Source organism: Dipteris shenzhenensis, chromosome 11 (assembly GCF_047967505.1).
Source record: "Dipteris shenzhenensis isolate YYH24624 ecotype China chromosome 11, Dip_SZ_1.0, whole genome shotgun sequence".
Lineage (NCBI taxonomy): Eukaryota > Viridiplantae > Streptophyta > Polypodiopsida > Gleicheniales > Dipteridaceae > Dipteris > Dipteris shenzhenensis.
The window spans coordinates 2,902,634-2,919,508 of record NC_141606.1 but is presented as its reverse complement, the minus strand read 5'-3'; the positions used below and the strand labels follow the sequence as shown (position 1 = coordinate 2,919,508).

At 43.4% G+C, this 16,875-nt stretch overlaps 1 protein-coding gene across 2 annotated transcripts in view; it reads left to right on the top strand.

The window, feature by feature from the left end:
• The window catches only part of LOC147896484 (flowering locus K homology domain-like), a 76,326-nt gene that overhangs the window by 45,648 nt on the left and 13,803 nt on the right, over nt 1-16,875 (top strand). For both annotated transcript variants that reach the window (XM_087381366.1, XM_087381365.1), the window contains exons 4-5: nt 366-514; nt 635-904. In XM_087381366.1, the coding sequence (XP_087237492.1) occupies nt 366-514; nt 635-904 (419 nt within the window). The remainder of the gene's footprint in view (nt 1-365; nt 515-634; nt 905-16,875) is intronic.

Genomic DNA, 16,875 nt, shown 5'->3' with positions numbered 1-16,875 from the left:
TCAGTGGGATGTCATAGTAGCTAGTCCTGGCTATGCATGATGGAGTTTATGGTTTTCAATCTTATGAGTGACTATCGTGAGATTGAAACTGCACTATGTTGTGTTTTAGAGGATGAGTTTGGGAATTTTCGTGAATTCATCTAGGTATATGTAAAGGTCGTCAGGTATAGTGATGTCGTGACACTTGAAAGTGGCTACACCCTTGTTTTAGTCTTGTGTGTGATAAAATGATTTTAATGTATTGCTTGTTGCAAATCTATGAATTTTGGGGAAATCGTCGCACATTGCACAATTAGAGAGCCAATGTTTTAAAAATTGAGGCAATGTTACACATTCTCAAGATGGCAAACGTTTTGTTATTGCAGAGGAATTGCCTCTTTGTGCTCTTCAAGATGATAGAGTTGTGGAAATTCAGGGTGAGGGAGTGAAGGTGCAGAAAGCGATGGAGTTGGTCCTGTCCCATCTACGGAAATTTTTAGTAGACCGCTCAATCTTGCCTTTATTTGAGTTGAATGTAAGTTGTTTTCTCTCTTTCGGAAGGAGTTTATGGAAATGTGGTAAACGATTATGTAGTTGGGCATGGGTGTGATGACAGGCTTCAACAGACTGATTTGTTTGTCTACACTGCATGCAGCGGGCTGTTCAAACACAAGGTCAACAATCAGTCTCCCATACTTCATGGGGTCCAAGCTCTGGTACTTCTCTACCCAGCTCTGCAGGACCAGGTCTAGGTGGTGCATCCCAATACAGTGCTCCCTCTTTTCAGCACGAGAGTTACTATCAACCTTCGGATGCATTTGACTCACAAAAACACCATGGAGTTTCGATGTATGGCAGAGACCCGGGTATGGGTGGCATAAGCACACCAGTTGCAGCTCCACCACCAGCTCCTGTTATCACTCAGGTTAGTTTTCTCATATTATGAAAGCCATTTTCTAGCTCTGGATGTACGTCTGGCCTTGCGCCCCCATTTGTCCATTGCTATTTGCCTTTCTCAATACTGAATTCCAATGTCAGATGGCTTCATAAGGAACATGTGTTGTAGTGCTCAAAATAATCTTTTTTGCTATCATCATATTTCCCATTTTCGAATCATTATGTTTGAATCCTTATAAACATGTGCATAAAACACCTTTACAGCAGGCATGCAAATGATTTTTGATAGTATTAAGTTGCAGCACTCCTGTAGATCATATACATACATTATGCTGGACAAAGAATTTTAACTTGAAACAAAGGCAGCCCTGACTGCAGGTATTCCGAAGACTGAAACAAGAGCAGTCTAACCTAAATAGTAGGATTTCAGTTCCAAACAATGCAGACAGTGCACAAGTGTTCCATGTAGCTGGTTCTGCACATGCACTGGTAGGAGACGACTGTTTGTTTTGTTAGAACATGCGTCATTGACTTGTTTGTTTCAGTCAAAATCAATGTTGTCTACAATGCAATGCAGTTATCGTCTTTAGGCTCTGTTAGAAACACCATCAGTGTATATTGATTATCCCAACTTTAAAGTGACACGTCACAGCATGCTGTTTATGTTGCAATCATAAATCGACTAGAGTGCCACATGGCAACTCTAGTGCAGCCTTGACTAAACAAGTTTATCCAATTTGTACAAGTGAGTAGTCAATCTGGACCTACCTACTATCAAGCCCAACCCAAAGAAAGTTCTTACAATAAAACATTCGTTACTACCCTTCCTACTTCATAAACTATCCTCAAATCTTGAGATACAATTCTGGGCCGAAGTGAAAGCTCTAAAAAACTGGAACTGCTACTGCCTGCAAATCCTCACAGCTCTGCATCAGTCCAGGAAATAGGGGTACAGCTCTGCCATGCAAGGTGGCTGCCAGTAGGTGCCCACGATATTGGAAAATGGGCATTTCAATTAGTGAAAGGCAGCACGATGAACCAATTAACATAAGGTTAATGAAATAATTAATCAAAGGAGCGATTAATCTAAGTGAGTTGCGATGATGGCCAGGTGCAAAAATCAATGGTTCGTGGAAAATCAAGAAGGTTTGCGGGAAATCAAGACGTCCAAATTCTGGAACTTTCTGCTGTTGCCGCCAGTGCTGAGTGGAGGGGAGAGGCTAAGGGCTCTGAGGGGAGGGAGAAGGGAGAGGAGAGGCAAGAGGCGGCAAAGGGAGATGAGACTGAGGGAGGCGGCCAGGCAGAGAGTAGAGGCTTAGAGGGGCTTTGATTAGGTTGATTAATTAATAGGTATACTTTAGATTAGGTTAATTGACCGAGTAGAATGCTAAGGCAGAACCCTTTATTTGAATGTAGTATCATATTAGCGCTTGGTCTAGACCAATTTCTTCTGAGGTATGTCCACTTCCATCCGTAGGAGATAAATCCGTCAAAGCAGAAATATCCCTTTTCGAGACTGAAACATGGAACCTTTGCATATATGGTCCATGATACTTGTGTGCTGTCTTGGTATAGGTATTCTCTTCAACGAAGCACAATGGGACTTACAAAGACATACTTTCCCTTCAAGAAATGCACTTTCTTGTATCTGCTGTGCTTGTGTAAGACTTAAGTTCTCCTGCATACGGTATTGGGATTTAACCACACTCGTTTTGTTGTTGGACATTCACTGTTCTGAAATTGTGCCCTGCTCGAGTGCCTCATCGGTAGTTGTAGAGGGTGTACTGTAGAAGTGATTTAAACTTAGCAGCCATACATAGCTTCAAGTGGCTCCTGCTAATACCCGTGTGCCTAGTATAATTGCAAAAGAAGTAGCCAAATGCAGCTTTGTATGTGGTGTGGGAGAGAGTGAGAAAAGAGAGAGAGAGAGAGCACACCGACACACAAGCAGGATGGACACAAGAGTGTGGGGATAAGAAGTATGTGTGTACCTCCCCTAGCACACAGTCAACCTTTTATATGAAAGGATAAGGTTACAACACTAAGTACACCGTACTTAGTGTACTTAACAAATAAAAGTACTAACTGTACTTAAGTGTACTAACTGTACTTGGGTGGCCATAGTGCCTTTACCCCAACAACCTCCCACTTAAAGGCAATATGCCCTCAAGTAAAAATAAATGAGGCTCAACCTATACCCATCAACTGTCGGCAATGTGCAAACCGCTCTGCAGGCAAGCCTTTTGTCAACAAATCTGCTGGATTATCATCTGTGTGAATCTTGACAAGCTGAATCAGCTTATCATCTATTACCTCCCTGATGAAGTGATACTTCACATCAATCAGCTTAGTCTTTGCATGAAAGACAGGATTGTGTGCCAACTGAATAGCACTCTGACTGTCACAATGCAACAATGGAATATCTCCTGTAATGCCCAAGTCTCCCACTAGCCGAGATAACCATAAGGCCTCCTTGCATGCCTCTGTGGCTGCAATATATTCAGCTTCCGTGGTAGACAAGGCTATGCACTACTGCATCCTTGACATCCATGACACGGCACCTCCAGTGAATGTATAAACATAACCGGTAGTAGACTTCCGGTTATCTGGATGACCAGCAAAATCTGAATCCACATAACCATGCACCTTTGCATCTCGCTTGCCAAAGCATATGCACAACTCCTGTGTGCCCTTCAGGTATCTCATGATACCTTTCACTGCATTCCAATGCTTCTTGCCTGGATTTGCCATATATCTGCTAACCACTCCCACTGCAAACGCAATATCAGGTCTGGTAGCAACCATGGCATACATGAGACTGCCACAAGCTGAAGCATACGGAATCTTGGCCATTTCAGCCCTATCATCATCTAAGTGTGGGCTGTCCATTGCACTGAGTTTCACATATGGAGGCAATGGAGAACTAAGGGTCTTCCCCCCCTCCATATGAAACCTGTGCAATACTTTGCCAATATATTCGGTCTGAGACAAATACAACAAACGCTGTCCCCGGTCTCTCCGTATCCGCATTCCCAGTATGTGATTTGCATCACCAAGGTCCTTCATATCAAAGGCCTCATGCAATCTTTTCTTAAGGTCATCAAGCTCCTCACGAGCTTTACCAGCAATAAGCATGTCATCCACATACAAAATGAGAATGATTAAGCTGCCATTTGCAGCCCTTTTGGTATATAAGCAGTGATCGTCATCACTTCTCCTGAAACCTTGGGATTTCATGAAGGTATCAAATTTCTTATACCATTCCCTTGGTGCGTGTTTCAGCCCGTAAAGGCTCTTCTTAAGCTTGCATACAAGTGACTCCTTCCCCTTGACTGCAAATCCTTCTGGCTGCTGCATGTAGATCTCCTCATGAAGATCTCCGTGAAGAAAGGCGGTCTTCACATCCATTTGGCATAATTCCAAATTCTCACATGCAACCAAAGCAAGTACAATCCTGAGTGTGGTCATCTTAACCACTGGAGAAAAGATCTCATCAAAATCGACGCCATACTCCTGCTTAAAGCCCTTGGCAACCAACCTGGCTTTATACCTTGGCTTAGCTCCAAGTGTGACTTTCAATCTATACACCCACTTGCATGGCAGTACTTTCATGCCCTTAGGCAACTGCACCAATTCCCAAGTACCATTTTTATGGAGACTGTCCATTTCAGACTTCATGGCTAGTTCCCATAGCCTTTTATCATGCATTTGCACGGCTTCCTTGTAACAGAAAGGTTCTCCACAGTTTGTAAGCATAATAAAATCTGCTCCTGGAACAAATCTGTCTGGCGGTTTCATTTGTCGAGTGGACCTTCGGACCCATTGGTCTTGCTGTCCAACTTGTTGCTCACCTAAAACAGGTGGCTGTTCCAGTAAATCAGGCTGCAGAATTATGCCTGGGAGGTCTTCCAAAGGTGGCATGTCCCGTAGTACATCTTCTGCCACTGCGGGCTGTCCATTTGGACCTGCTGCAGCATCATGTATTGGCTGATTACGCTGCTGTTGTGGCTGATTTGCAGCCTGCCTGAGTTGTACAGGGCTTTGTGTGTATTCCCCCATTGTGCATGTGAGAAAGCCGCAAGTGAGACTCCTTCCCTCTCTCGAGTCATCAACGTCAACCTCTGTAGCATCAGAAGGCTTATCTACTGCCTTAAACATACATGACTCATCAAATAAGACATCATTGCTGCGAATTAGCTTTTTATTCACAGGATCCCATAGGCGGTAACCCATCTCACCACTGTGACCATATCCAAGAAAAATGCATTTAAGAGACTTAGGATCAAGCTTGCTGCGATCTTCTCTGCGTATATGCACATACGCAGTGCAGCCAAAGACCCTCAAGTGCTTATAGGAAGGAGGTTTTCCTGTCCAAAGCTCCTTTGGTGCACTGCGTATATGCACATACGCAGTGCAGCCAAAGACCCTCAAGTGCTTATAGGAAGGAGGTTTTCCTGTCCAAAGCTCCTCTGGTACTCTGCCATCTAGTCTTTTATTTGGTGACCTATTGATGAGGTGTACTGCTGTTTTTACAGCCTCAGCCCAAAATCCATGAGGTAAAGCAGCATGTGACATCATAGAGCGGGACTTTTCCTGTATGGTTCTATTCATACGCTCTGCAGTGCCGTTTTGCGCTGGACTGTAAGGAGCAGTGAGTTCTCTTTTAATACCTCTAGCATCACAAAAGGCATTGAATGCATTAGACATATACTCCCCACCGTTATCTGACCGCAAAGCCTTCAGTGTTCTGCCTGTTTGGTTCTCAACCATAGCAAGCCATTTCTGGAACACTGGAAAGACATCACTCTTCAATCGAAGAGGATACACCCACACCTTCCTTGTGGAATCATCTATAAATGTGAAAGTACCGTGCACCTCCAAGTGAAGGACTAGGCATCTCACACACGTCTGTATGCACAAGCTCAAGTTGAGCATCTTTATGTCCTAATCTCCTTTTATGAGGACACTGTAACTGTCTACCATATATGCAGTGCTCACAAAACTTTAAATCAGAAAATTTAAGAGACGGTAAGTAGCCAAGGCGAGCCAATTGCTCCATTCCACTTATGCTCATATGTCCCATCCGGCTCTGCCACATAGAAATATTCGGCAGCTCGGTGGCATGAATATCAGCATGATTACATACTTTAGCATAAAGAGTATACATTGTGTCAACCTTAGAGCCTCTGGCAACAACCAGGGCACCTTTGGTGACCTTCCAGAAACCATGACCAAAGCTGGTCACAAAACCTTCGTCATCCAACATGCCAATAGAAATCAGATTTTTCTTGACTTCGGGTACATGCCTGACATTGTGAAGCATAAGCTGAGTACCATCAACAAATACAAGCCTGACATCTCCAACACCGACAATACTGCATGCATGATTATCCCCTAGAAAAACGACTCCATTACTGCCTGCTGCATACCTTACAAGCAATTCTCTGTAAGGTGTAACATGGAATGAGGCACCTGAGTCAATGATCCAAGAGTGCATGTCTGCAAAATCTCCTGCATGGAGAGAATGAGCATCCAAAGTAGAGAGAAATAGAACCTCTCCCTCACTGTCATAACCGTGTGTAGAATGAAGCTCTTCAATCTTCACACTGCTCTTGCCATTGCTTACTGGTACAATTGCCTTTGCATCTGACGCATCAGTGTTTTTGGCTTTGTCTCTCTTATCATTTTTCAGTTTAAAGCACTGCTTTTTGGTATGTCCCTTTTTGCCACAGTAGTAGCACTCAACATCTTTGTTGGAGCGGGACTTGCTCCTCCGTTTTCCCCTTTCTTGGGATTTGCCTCTTTGCTGACTTCTCCCCCTTGCATTTAAGGCATTGTTAGGCTTTACTGCATCTTGAGCTTTCAGCTTCTGCTCTTCTTGCAAAATCAGCCCTGTGATATCTGAAAAACTTATGAAAGTGTTTGCATTTGTTACAGCTGTGGTGAATGTATCCCAACTTTCAGGAAGAGAGATCAAGAGCGCCATACCCTTGATTTCCTCATCCACCACATACTTTTGATTTGCAAGTTGAGTGACAATTGAATTAAACTCATTGAGATGTGCATCCATGGAGGTCCCTTCCTTCATCTTCAGATTGAAGAACTTGCGCAACCAATATATCTTTGTGGCTACACTTTGCTGCTCATATGTGTCCTGTAGCTTTTTCCACACACCCCAGGCTGTTTTTTCACCATCCACATTCCAAACAACACTCTCATGGAGTGACAATTCAATTATGGACTTTGCTGACAGATCAGCTAGTGCCCAAGCATCATCAGGTGTGCCAGTGGGCTTCACACCTTTGTGTATAATAGGAGCATGAAACTGCCTGAGAATTAGCACATTCAGGACCATCTTTTTCCACATCGGGTAGTTAGCAGCACCCTGCAACTTTTTAATATTGAGAAGAGAAGATTCCGAGGATGAAGCCATTACAATCAGCAAGAAATATAACCCACACTTGGGTGCCTGACTCCCTGCAAACCAAGTGCACACAGGCACTTGAACTGTGCTCAAAAAATTTAATTCCTGCAGCGGAACAACAGGAACTGCACCTGCAAATATTTCTCCCAATTAAACAGAAAATTATAACTGTTTACTGCTTGCTGCAGTATCCGAACAGCAACTGTGTTTGCATCATTAAATGCACTGTTGTACAATCAGCAATACTCTGATATTAAAGCAGCATCTGCCCTGCAATTACAGTGAAAAACAGCAGTGTATTTTGCACTCTGTACTTCTGTACAATGACTGTAATCAGCCCCACAGTTGACATAGAACAGTACCTGACTGTACCAGAAAGTACAGAATCAGTAAATGGCTGTTTGACTGTTCAAACCTGTCAACTTCAAGCTTCAAGATACCATTAAAACTGTATAACACAGTTTAGAGTAGGATTTAGGCAAAAGCCCCTTGACTGGAGGCAAAATTCTCAGAATTTTGAGTGCATTTACTGCTTCACTGACCACTGTAAGGCATTTAAATTGCTTCCCCCAGCACTGATATGCATCCAATTGCAAAACCCCCAATTTGACTGGCACATTCAGTGCTCAAGTCTACAATGTAGTACTCAATGTAGCTTCTACTGTCCCGTGGATCAACAAATGCATACGAATCTTGCAAGAATCAACTCCAAATAGGAGGATAAATGCAATGCGTGCGTATACAAGCCAATACTTGGCACTGGCTACAAAAGCCCCTTGATTCTGCAATTCAATGTTGAGGATTTCCTCACACAGTAGGCATAGACAGTTATCTGTTTCCCCCAATACCAGTAATGCTCACGATGAGCTCGAAGGATGCACCTGTACCTATAACACTGCCGGAGCAGTTGAAGAAATTCTGACGAGAGCTCGTAGGCCTGGCGGGCTGTCTTGGATGTGCATTGGAGGAGTCGCCTGTGTGGCGACTTGTCGGACCGCTGGTGGCGTCACCTATGCCACGAATTGGTGACCCGTTGAAGGCGTCGCCTGTATGGGCGACGCTGGGCCCTGAAGGCGTCGCCTATGTGGCGCTGTTGGTGGCGACGCTGCTGTTGGCGTTGCTGGTGGCGTCGCTGCTGGCGTCGCCTCTGTTGGCGTCGCCACTTATGGCGTCGCTGGTAGCGTTGCTGTTGGCGACGGCTGGCCTCAATGGCTGATGGCGCTGGCAGCGCTGAATGCTGCCGGCCCTGCTGAAAGCAGCAGATCGATGCTGCTGCTGGCGCTGTTGCTGGACGGATGGGAGAGAAAGGTAGGCAGGCTCTTATACCACTTGTGGTGTGGGAGAGAGAGTGAGAAAAGAGAGAGAGAGAGAGCACACCGACACACAAGCAGGATGGACTCAAGAGTGTGGGGATAAGAAGTATGTGTGTACCTCCCCTAGCACACAGTCAACCTTTTATATGAAAGGATAAGGTTACAACACTAAGTACACCGTACTTAGTGTACTTAACAAATAAAAGTACTAACTGTACTTGGGTGGCCATAGTGCCTTTACCCCAACATTGTATCCCCTGCAACTGAGTGTCGTGGTGGTAATGTCTCAAGTACTATTCCAGCCACATATCTATCCTCTCAACAGCTGTGCTAGGGGTAAGAAATGGGCCCATAGACAGCCACTCATTCTCTTCTACCATTCGCCTTACTTTGTATTCAGCTACTTTGAGGGGAGTGAAGTCTTTTGTGATGTGACACATCAAGTTCAGGGATTGCCGAATAGCGAGTGCGAAGGTAGCACAATACTGGCCAAGATCCCCTTCTTTTGAGGGAGGATTCTCTCTGTTGGCTTGGGTTGTCCTTTGGATTCAGGGCCTGCTCTCGACTCGTACTTGGGTTGTGCAGGTTCAGACATAGTTTTTCCCTTGTCTTGTGGCTGGGGTTGCTCTTGAGGGGTTGGGCTGCTTTGATAGGTCGCTACTATCTCTCATAGACATATGCATTACAATGCTCAATGTAGGAAGAAACAAGAGCCATCACAATGGCTACTCTATAATTCTCCTAGATTTAGCTTTTCCTCAACTATATCATGAGGTTTTGACACTCTGTAGGTCCTTGTGGTATTAACCTGTTTTTTAGGCTTCTTGTGGTTCTATTGGTGATGTGATAGTGATGGGAGTTGCCTTGAGTAGTGACGTTAACTTAAGGCATACCTATTGAAGGCTAGCATCTGTCGCGTTCCAAGGGTCGCGTTCCAAGTGGATTCTGTGGCACTACCAGAGATGGGAAGGCATCAGAGTTGGGTTTCCTTGTAATGGCAAAGCAGATTCTTGTGGCATTGCTCTGCCCTTAAGGCATGTGGTGGTTTATACATCTTCAGCATGGAGGGGAGCTTTTCCTTTGTTGAGGAAAGTAGGTTCTTGTAGAACTACTTCCTTGATTGCCGAAAATATCTTAATTATCTAACTCTGGTTAGTAAGAATTTGGTGAGGTAACCTATGAAGTTTGAGCACATGCTCTTTGCATAAATTGAGACAAGTTGATTGAACCTTAGTGCTAGCCTTCGTCATGGCTGAGTTTGCCCTTCACCTCCGGAGTGCCGACAGAAACTCAGTACGAAGACTTTGTATAAATGGATGCTCAAGTATGTGTGGGTGTGTGGATTTGTATGTGTGAGAGCATACTTTTATACTATGGTCTACACCCACTGTTGGGCGCTGATGATGTCAGTGGGGATGTCATAGTAGCTAGTCCCTGCTATGCGTGATGGAGTTTATGGTTTTCAATCTTATGAGTGACTCTCGTGAGATTGAAACTGCACTATGTTGTGTTTTTAGAGGATGAGTTTGGGAATGTTCCTGGATTCATCTAGGTATAAGTTGATTGAACCTTAGTATTAAGTTTTGGTAAGCGATAAAGTGTTCTAGCTTTGTACTACCAACTATCACATAAATGGTATTGCAGCCTTTAACAAGAGTAGGAAGCCTTTAATAAAATTCATGGGTATATGAGTCCACGTCCTGGAATATCTAGAACGTGAAACAATCTAGCAAGTTCGGGATTCTTTTGATAGGAGCTTTAGTCCTGCATGGATTGAAGAAGGTGATGAAGGGAAGCTCATTTGAAGTACCAGCAGTAGTTTTTTGGGAATTCAAAACCCAAATTGCTCCATAAACTCTCCGATTTGAATAGAAGAGAAGTTCTAATATTTTTACCTTCTATTCCTGGATGGCTGAATTAACCTGATGGTTGAACATGGAGGGAAACCCAAACCAAAATGTCAGTAATTTTCAGTAAGTCTGTATACATATTGTCCCAGTACGTTGTTAATTGGATGGAGAAAAAAGAAAAGCATCTAATTTTGGCAACTAATATAAATTATGATTACTTTTGCTGTCCATTAAATTGCTTGCTACATATTATGTCTCCTTATGAATTCATTTTCAAATATGTTGTTAGTTTTCTAAGTAAAAGTTTTAACTTTTTTTAATTAGAACGTATTTATTTGCTTGGAAAATTTTAAAGGTACTTTGTATTTTGTGCTGAGTTTAAGAAGTGATTGTTTGTTTCTTTATTTGTTAATCAAAGTCTAGTTCATTCAAGTACTTGGATAACCCCTAGTAATCACATTTTGGCTGAACACGTGGATGGATGGATTCCCATGGTATGGGATGTGGGAAATGTAGCCAAGTATGGGTTAGCCATGTATTTGGGTAATCTTCCATTGATTTCACCAACTGTATCGCTTAGGTTATGACAACTAGAACAATGTGAGGATGGATTACCCACTGCTCGAGAAATTCTTCAGGTTACCCCTAGTTGAAAACATAGAATTTGATGATCACTAAGGTGACATGACCATGTCACTTGGGTGACACTCTCAATTAGACACGCTGTTCTGGAGTGAGGATTCAATTAAACGATTATTGAATTGAGAGGGAAACTTCTTAGACACAGTCTCTGAGTGTTTTGGATTAAGCACAAGATAAAGGAACATGGAGTTTGTTCATGGTTGAAGTATTGAATTCTTACTATCATGGTCTGGACTTGCTAGAAGAGACATCCATTGCTTGGATTTGGCAGGTGCTATAAATGGAGTTCTTGCTACATCCACTGCCGGTATGCTTTTGTCTTGTTAGACATCCTTATGGGTATTACAGTCCTGCTGTTTACATAAACATGAAACCAGTGTCACAAGAAACGTTTCTAGAAACGTGTTTCGCGAAACGTTTCTGGGTTTTGCCAGGCGTTTTGTCTAGAAACGGGTTTAAAAAGTGTATTTTATATTAATTATATATCAAACATAAATAATTATCTCCAGATTCTCTCTCTCTCTCTCTCTTTCTCTCTCTCTGTGTGAAAAGAGCTCTCAGATACACACATACACATTGAGCACACTCAAAAGAGTCAAAAATAGTAACACGTTGGCACCAGAGCGTTTCGCCCAATGCACTGGCGTTTCGCCCGTTTCAGCGAAACGTTTCCACACGTAACGCGTTTTGTGGTTACATTGCGTGAAACGAAGTGGAGTCTTGGAAAAGGATCGCTTCAGTATGGCAAAAAGGTTACATTGGGGTGAGTAAACGTTGTGGATGAAGGCACTCGTGTTAGAAACAAGATTTGAGTAGATCTCATGTCAAGATGGATATGGAGAAGTTGTGTACTTGAGTGAGCTTCCACTGTACCTTTCTTTCAAGGCTAAGGTGAAGGTACGAAACGAAGAGAGAGAGAGAGAGTGCAGGTACAAGACGAGTCGATACAGCAGTCACGTCAAAACTTAGATAAAAGATAACACACAAGTACAAAGTACTTGTACCTAGACCTAGGACTAAGTGTCCTAGGTGTCACATAGGACTAAGTGTCCTATGTGACCTAAAAGGCACTAGCACTATAAGTGCCTACACTTATGCCTACAAGGCACATACCATGGCCTATAGGGCATCACTAGAACCACTTGAAGATGGCCTACAAACCCCCCTCCATGGGATGGACTGAAGTACTCTGGAAACGTCTCAGAATACTTGGTAGTTTCTGGTCATGGTGGCACATGTTCATCCAAAAGGATATAGCCACCTATGAATGTACAAGGAATGTCAGATCATGTAACAAAGGGAACCAAGTGTAAAGCATGTCAGAAGACTTGCGAACTTGGGACGAGGAAGAGGAAGTGCCTTTGTAAACATATCTGCGATGTTGTCCTCTGTGGGAAGATAGGACAACTCTATGTCTCCTGCTGACAACCGCTCTCGAACATAATGATAGTGAACTTCAATATGCTTGGTACGCGCATGAAACACTGGGTTATGCGCAATGGCCAAAGCACTCTGGCTGTCAGTGTAGACAATAGTGGAGGATGTTTGGCAAATACCAAGATCTGTAAGTAACTGTCGAAGCCAAACACACTCTACTGTAGCGGTGAAAGCTGCTTTGTACTCAGCCTCACAACTAGACGTGGCAACTGTTGGTTGCTTCTTGCTGAGCCAAGAGATACATGAAAAAACAATTGCCAGTATGTGACACTCTGGTGTCGGAACATCCTGCCCAATCACTATCCGTGTAAGCATGCATGGTAAGTGAACCCTGATCACCATAGAAGAGGGCTAAATCATGAGTGCCTCCAAGATATCTGAAGACTCTCTTCACTGCCTGCCAATGCTGTGAACTGGGCATGTGCATGAATCTGCTGAGCTGAGATACTGCATACTGCAAGTCAGGTCTGGTGTGACATAAATAAATAAGGCATCCAACAGCCTGCTGATAAAGAGTGATATCACATGGTGGGCTCCCACCATGAGCTGAGAATTTGAAGCCAGGGTCCACTGGAGTAGAGATTGGCTTGCAATCCTCAAACTGAAAACGATCAAGGAGCTGTCCAATATACTTGGGCTGAGACATCATGATACCCCCCTCAACATGAGCAAACTGAATGCCCAAATAATAATGGAGCCGTCCCATGTCTGACCTGTCAAAAATTTGCTGCAGATCAGCCTTGAAAGCTGCAATTTGCTGAGTATCTGGGCCTGTGATAAGCATATCATCCACATATAAAATCAGCACTAAAAAATCAGATCCACTCCCACGGACATAAAGAGTGGGTTCTGTGGGGCTATTGTGAAAACCAAGGGATAGTAAGTGTGCATGAATTTTGGCATACCATGCCCTAGGTGCCTGCTTCAAACCATAAAGGGCTTTTCTAAGCCGGCATACCTTATTTTCAGAATTAACAACCTCAAAGCCAGGAGGTTGTGTGACATAGACTTCTTCCTGCAGATCCCCATGAAGAAAAGCGGTCTTGATGTCAAGTTGGTGCACTTGCCAATGATGATGGGCTGCAAGGGCAATGACACATCGAATGGTAGTAATTCTGGATGTGGGAGCAAATGTCTCCTCAAAGTCAATGCCTTGTTGTTGGGCATACCCTTTTGCAACAAGACGGGCTTTGTATCGATCTATGCTGCCATCAGATTTTCTTTTTAATTTGTAGACCCACGGCGTTCCAATGGCATGCTTGCCAGGTGGGAGATCTACTAATTCCCATGTGTCATTTTTGGCAATAGATTGTAACTCGGCTTTCATAGCATCCATCCACTCTTTGCTGTCAAAAGCATCTTTATGGCACAAAGGCTCTTCATTGCAAGCTGTAGCAAGGAGTGCAAACTCAAGAAAGTGACCATGCTGTCTATTCCCTGATCTTGTCCGGGCAGCAAAAGGCTGATCTTGTTTGCTGTCCCTCAATGTATCAAGAAGCCATCTGGGAACTTGTCTTTGCTGTCTATTGACAACTCTTTCTTCAATGACTGCATCATGAGTAATGGGATCATTTTGTGCCGGAAGAGAAACCTGCAAATCAGTATGAGGTTGGGGCTGATTATTGCTTAGTGGAGGGCCTGCAGGAGGCTCATGTTGCTGCTCAAAATCCTCCTCTAATGATGGCAGAGGTAACCAAGATTCAAAGGCATCAAACATGTCAACATCTGGCTTTGCTTTGCAGTCCACAAGAGGAGAAGCTGAATGTTCAGCAAAGATCACATCTCTACTGACAATAATCTTCCCAGTATTTGGTTGATATAACCGATACCCTCTGCTCTCCTGGCTGTAACCAATGAATATGCATTTGATTGCCTTGTCATCAAGCTTATGTCTCAGCTGAGATGGTACATGAACATATGCAAGAGACCCAAAAACTTTCATGTGTGAAAGTGAAGGCTTCCTGCCTTTCCATGCTTCATAAGGTGTAATAGTCTTTAATGCCCGTGTAGGTGATCTATTCAGCACATAGTTGGCACACATTACTGCATCAAGCCAAAATTTATTGGGCAAAGACTTGGCCTTAAGCATGCATCTGGCCATCTCCATTGTGGACCTGTTTTTCCTTTCAGAAACAGGATTCTGCTGAGGAGTGTAAGTAGTGCATGAGTGAATAATGCCCCGTGAGGATAGAAATGCATCAAACTCCTTTGACATATACTCACCCCCCCTATCTGTGTGAGGGTGACAAGCTTGCATCCTGATTCATTCTCAACCATATTCAGCCATCTCTGAAAGCATAAGAAAACTTCAGATTTGGCCTTTAAAGGATATACCCAGCAATACCTTGTGAAATCATCAATGAGAGTCATGAAATACTTGTATCCTCCAATGGCATTTGTCCTCATTGGGCCACAGACATCACTGTGTACTAGCTGCAATTTCCTTTGTGAGAGTTTTGGACAATTCTTTTGAAAAGGAAATCGATGCATCTTACCCAAAAGACAACCCTCACACACATGTTTGGAAACTGTGTGAGTCTGAGGTACATCATTTGTCATCTGCTGTGAATGTAGCTTTGCAAGAGCTCTATAATTGAGATGGCCCATTCTCTCATGCCAAAGATGAGTTTCAGCAAGCTGTGAATCTGAAATAGCCAATGCTTCGATAGAAAGTGAAGCTGAATGATGATCAAGGTGATAAAGCCCTTTTTGCAAAGTGCCAGTGAGAACTATGGCATTGTCATCACGAAGATCATATACTAGGCATCTGTAGCCATAAAAAATTACTCTGAAACCTGAAGTAGTAATTGCTGAAATTGAAATCAAGTTGACTTCAATGCCAGGCACAAAAAGAACATTTGTCAGAGTGACAGGATGGCTGGAAATGGATGTGAGCTGCACATCTCCAACTCCTTTTACAGCATATGAAGCATTTTTGGCACATGTAACAGTCCCCCCTCGAGGTGCATCAGCTAGAGAATGAAACAACTGTCTACAGGATGTGACATGCTTGGAAGCACCACTATCAAAGTACTAGGACTGAACATCATTAGCAGTAAAGAGTGCATCAGCTTTGGAGGGATCAAATGAGCAATGGACAGCCCATGCCCAATAATCCTGAAGAGCATGTGCATGTGAAGCATCTGCTGGCTCATGGGATTCAACAGCATGTGAGGCATTAACTGTCAATCCTGCTTTCTTTTTCTCCGAAGCAATGCGCTTCCTGCATTCTGAAATGTCATGTCCAGGCTTGCGACAATAGTTGCATCTTTTCTTCTTTCCCTTATCTGCTGTATTTTTAGATGCATGGGAGGAATTGCAGCTGCTATGCGTAGAGGAATTGCAGCTGCTGTGCGCAGATTTTGGCTTGCCCATAGGCTTGGAAGCCTTGCCTCTTCTTGTCTACTGTGAAGCAAATGCATGATCAGGAATAATGGCTTGTCTGTTAGCTCTACTTTGCTCTTCCTGCAAAAGTAAAGTAACTAGTTGGTCAAAAGAATAGTGGTCTGGATTACCCATGGCCACTAATCGAAGGGTTGTAGCAAACCCGTGATATGTATCTGGCAGTCCATTCAATGTGGTACTGACAAGCTGTGAATTTGGCACCACCTCATCAATGTTGGCAAGCTGTTCCATGAGGTCCTTGACCTTTGTCAAATATGCATCCATTGACTCACCTTCATTCATATTCACTTCCTGTAATTGCCTTCTCAAATATGCAACACGAGCTTCATTGCGTATCTGATAGAGAGAAGCCAATTTATCCCAAGCATCCTTTGCTGTCCTGCAAGACCGGATGTGTGGAATAATGATTCTCTTGCATGATAAAGCAATGCATGAATGTGCATTTGCATCTCTTGCATTCCATCTTGACTGTTCTTGAGTTGGAAGAGCAGTAGCAGGAGTGCTAGAGGAAGAGGCATCAGGAGGAGCACCCCCTGCAGAAGAACCAGTAGTAGAAACAACCACTGTAGCATTGGCTGGCTTCAGATCAGCCCCAGAAACAATATTCCACAAATTCTTTGCAACAAGAATATGTTTCATGAGATAAGACCACATCGGATAGTTGGTGCCATCCAACTTATCATCTTCACGAAGAACTCCAAATAAATCTTGATTGTTCCCAGCTATAGCAACTGTGATACCCTGAAAAAGACCTGAAAACCCAAAAGCCTCAAGGTTATCACTGCAAAAAGCTGGCTGTCCCAAAAATGACAGCAAATATCTGCAAATTTCTGACCCAAATCAAAGGGCAAATGCAGATTTGACCCAAATGTGACTGTGATAGGCAATGTTCACTGCAAAAACAGCAAATTTGGCTAAAGCCCTAAAT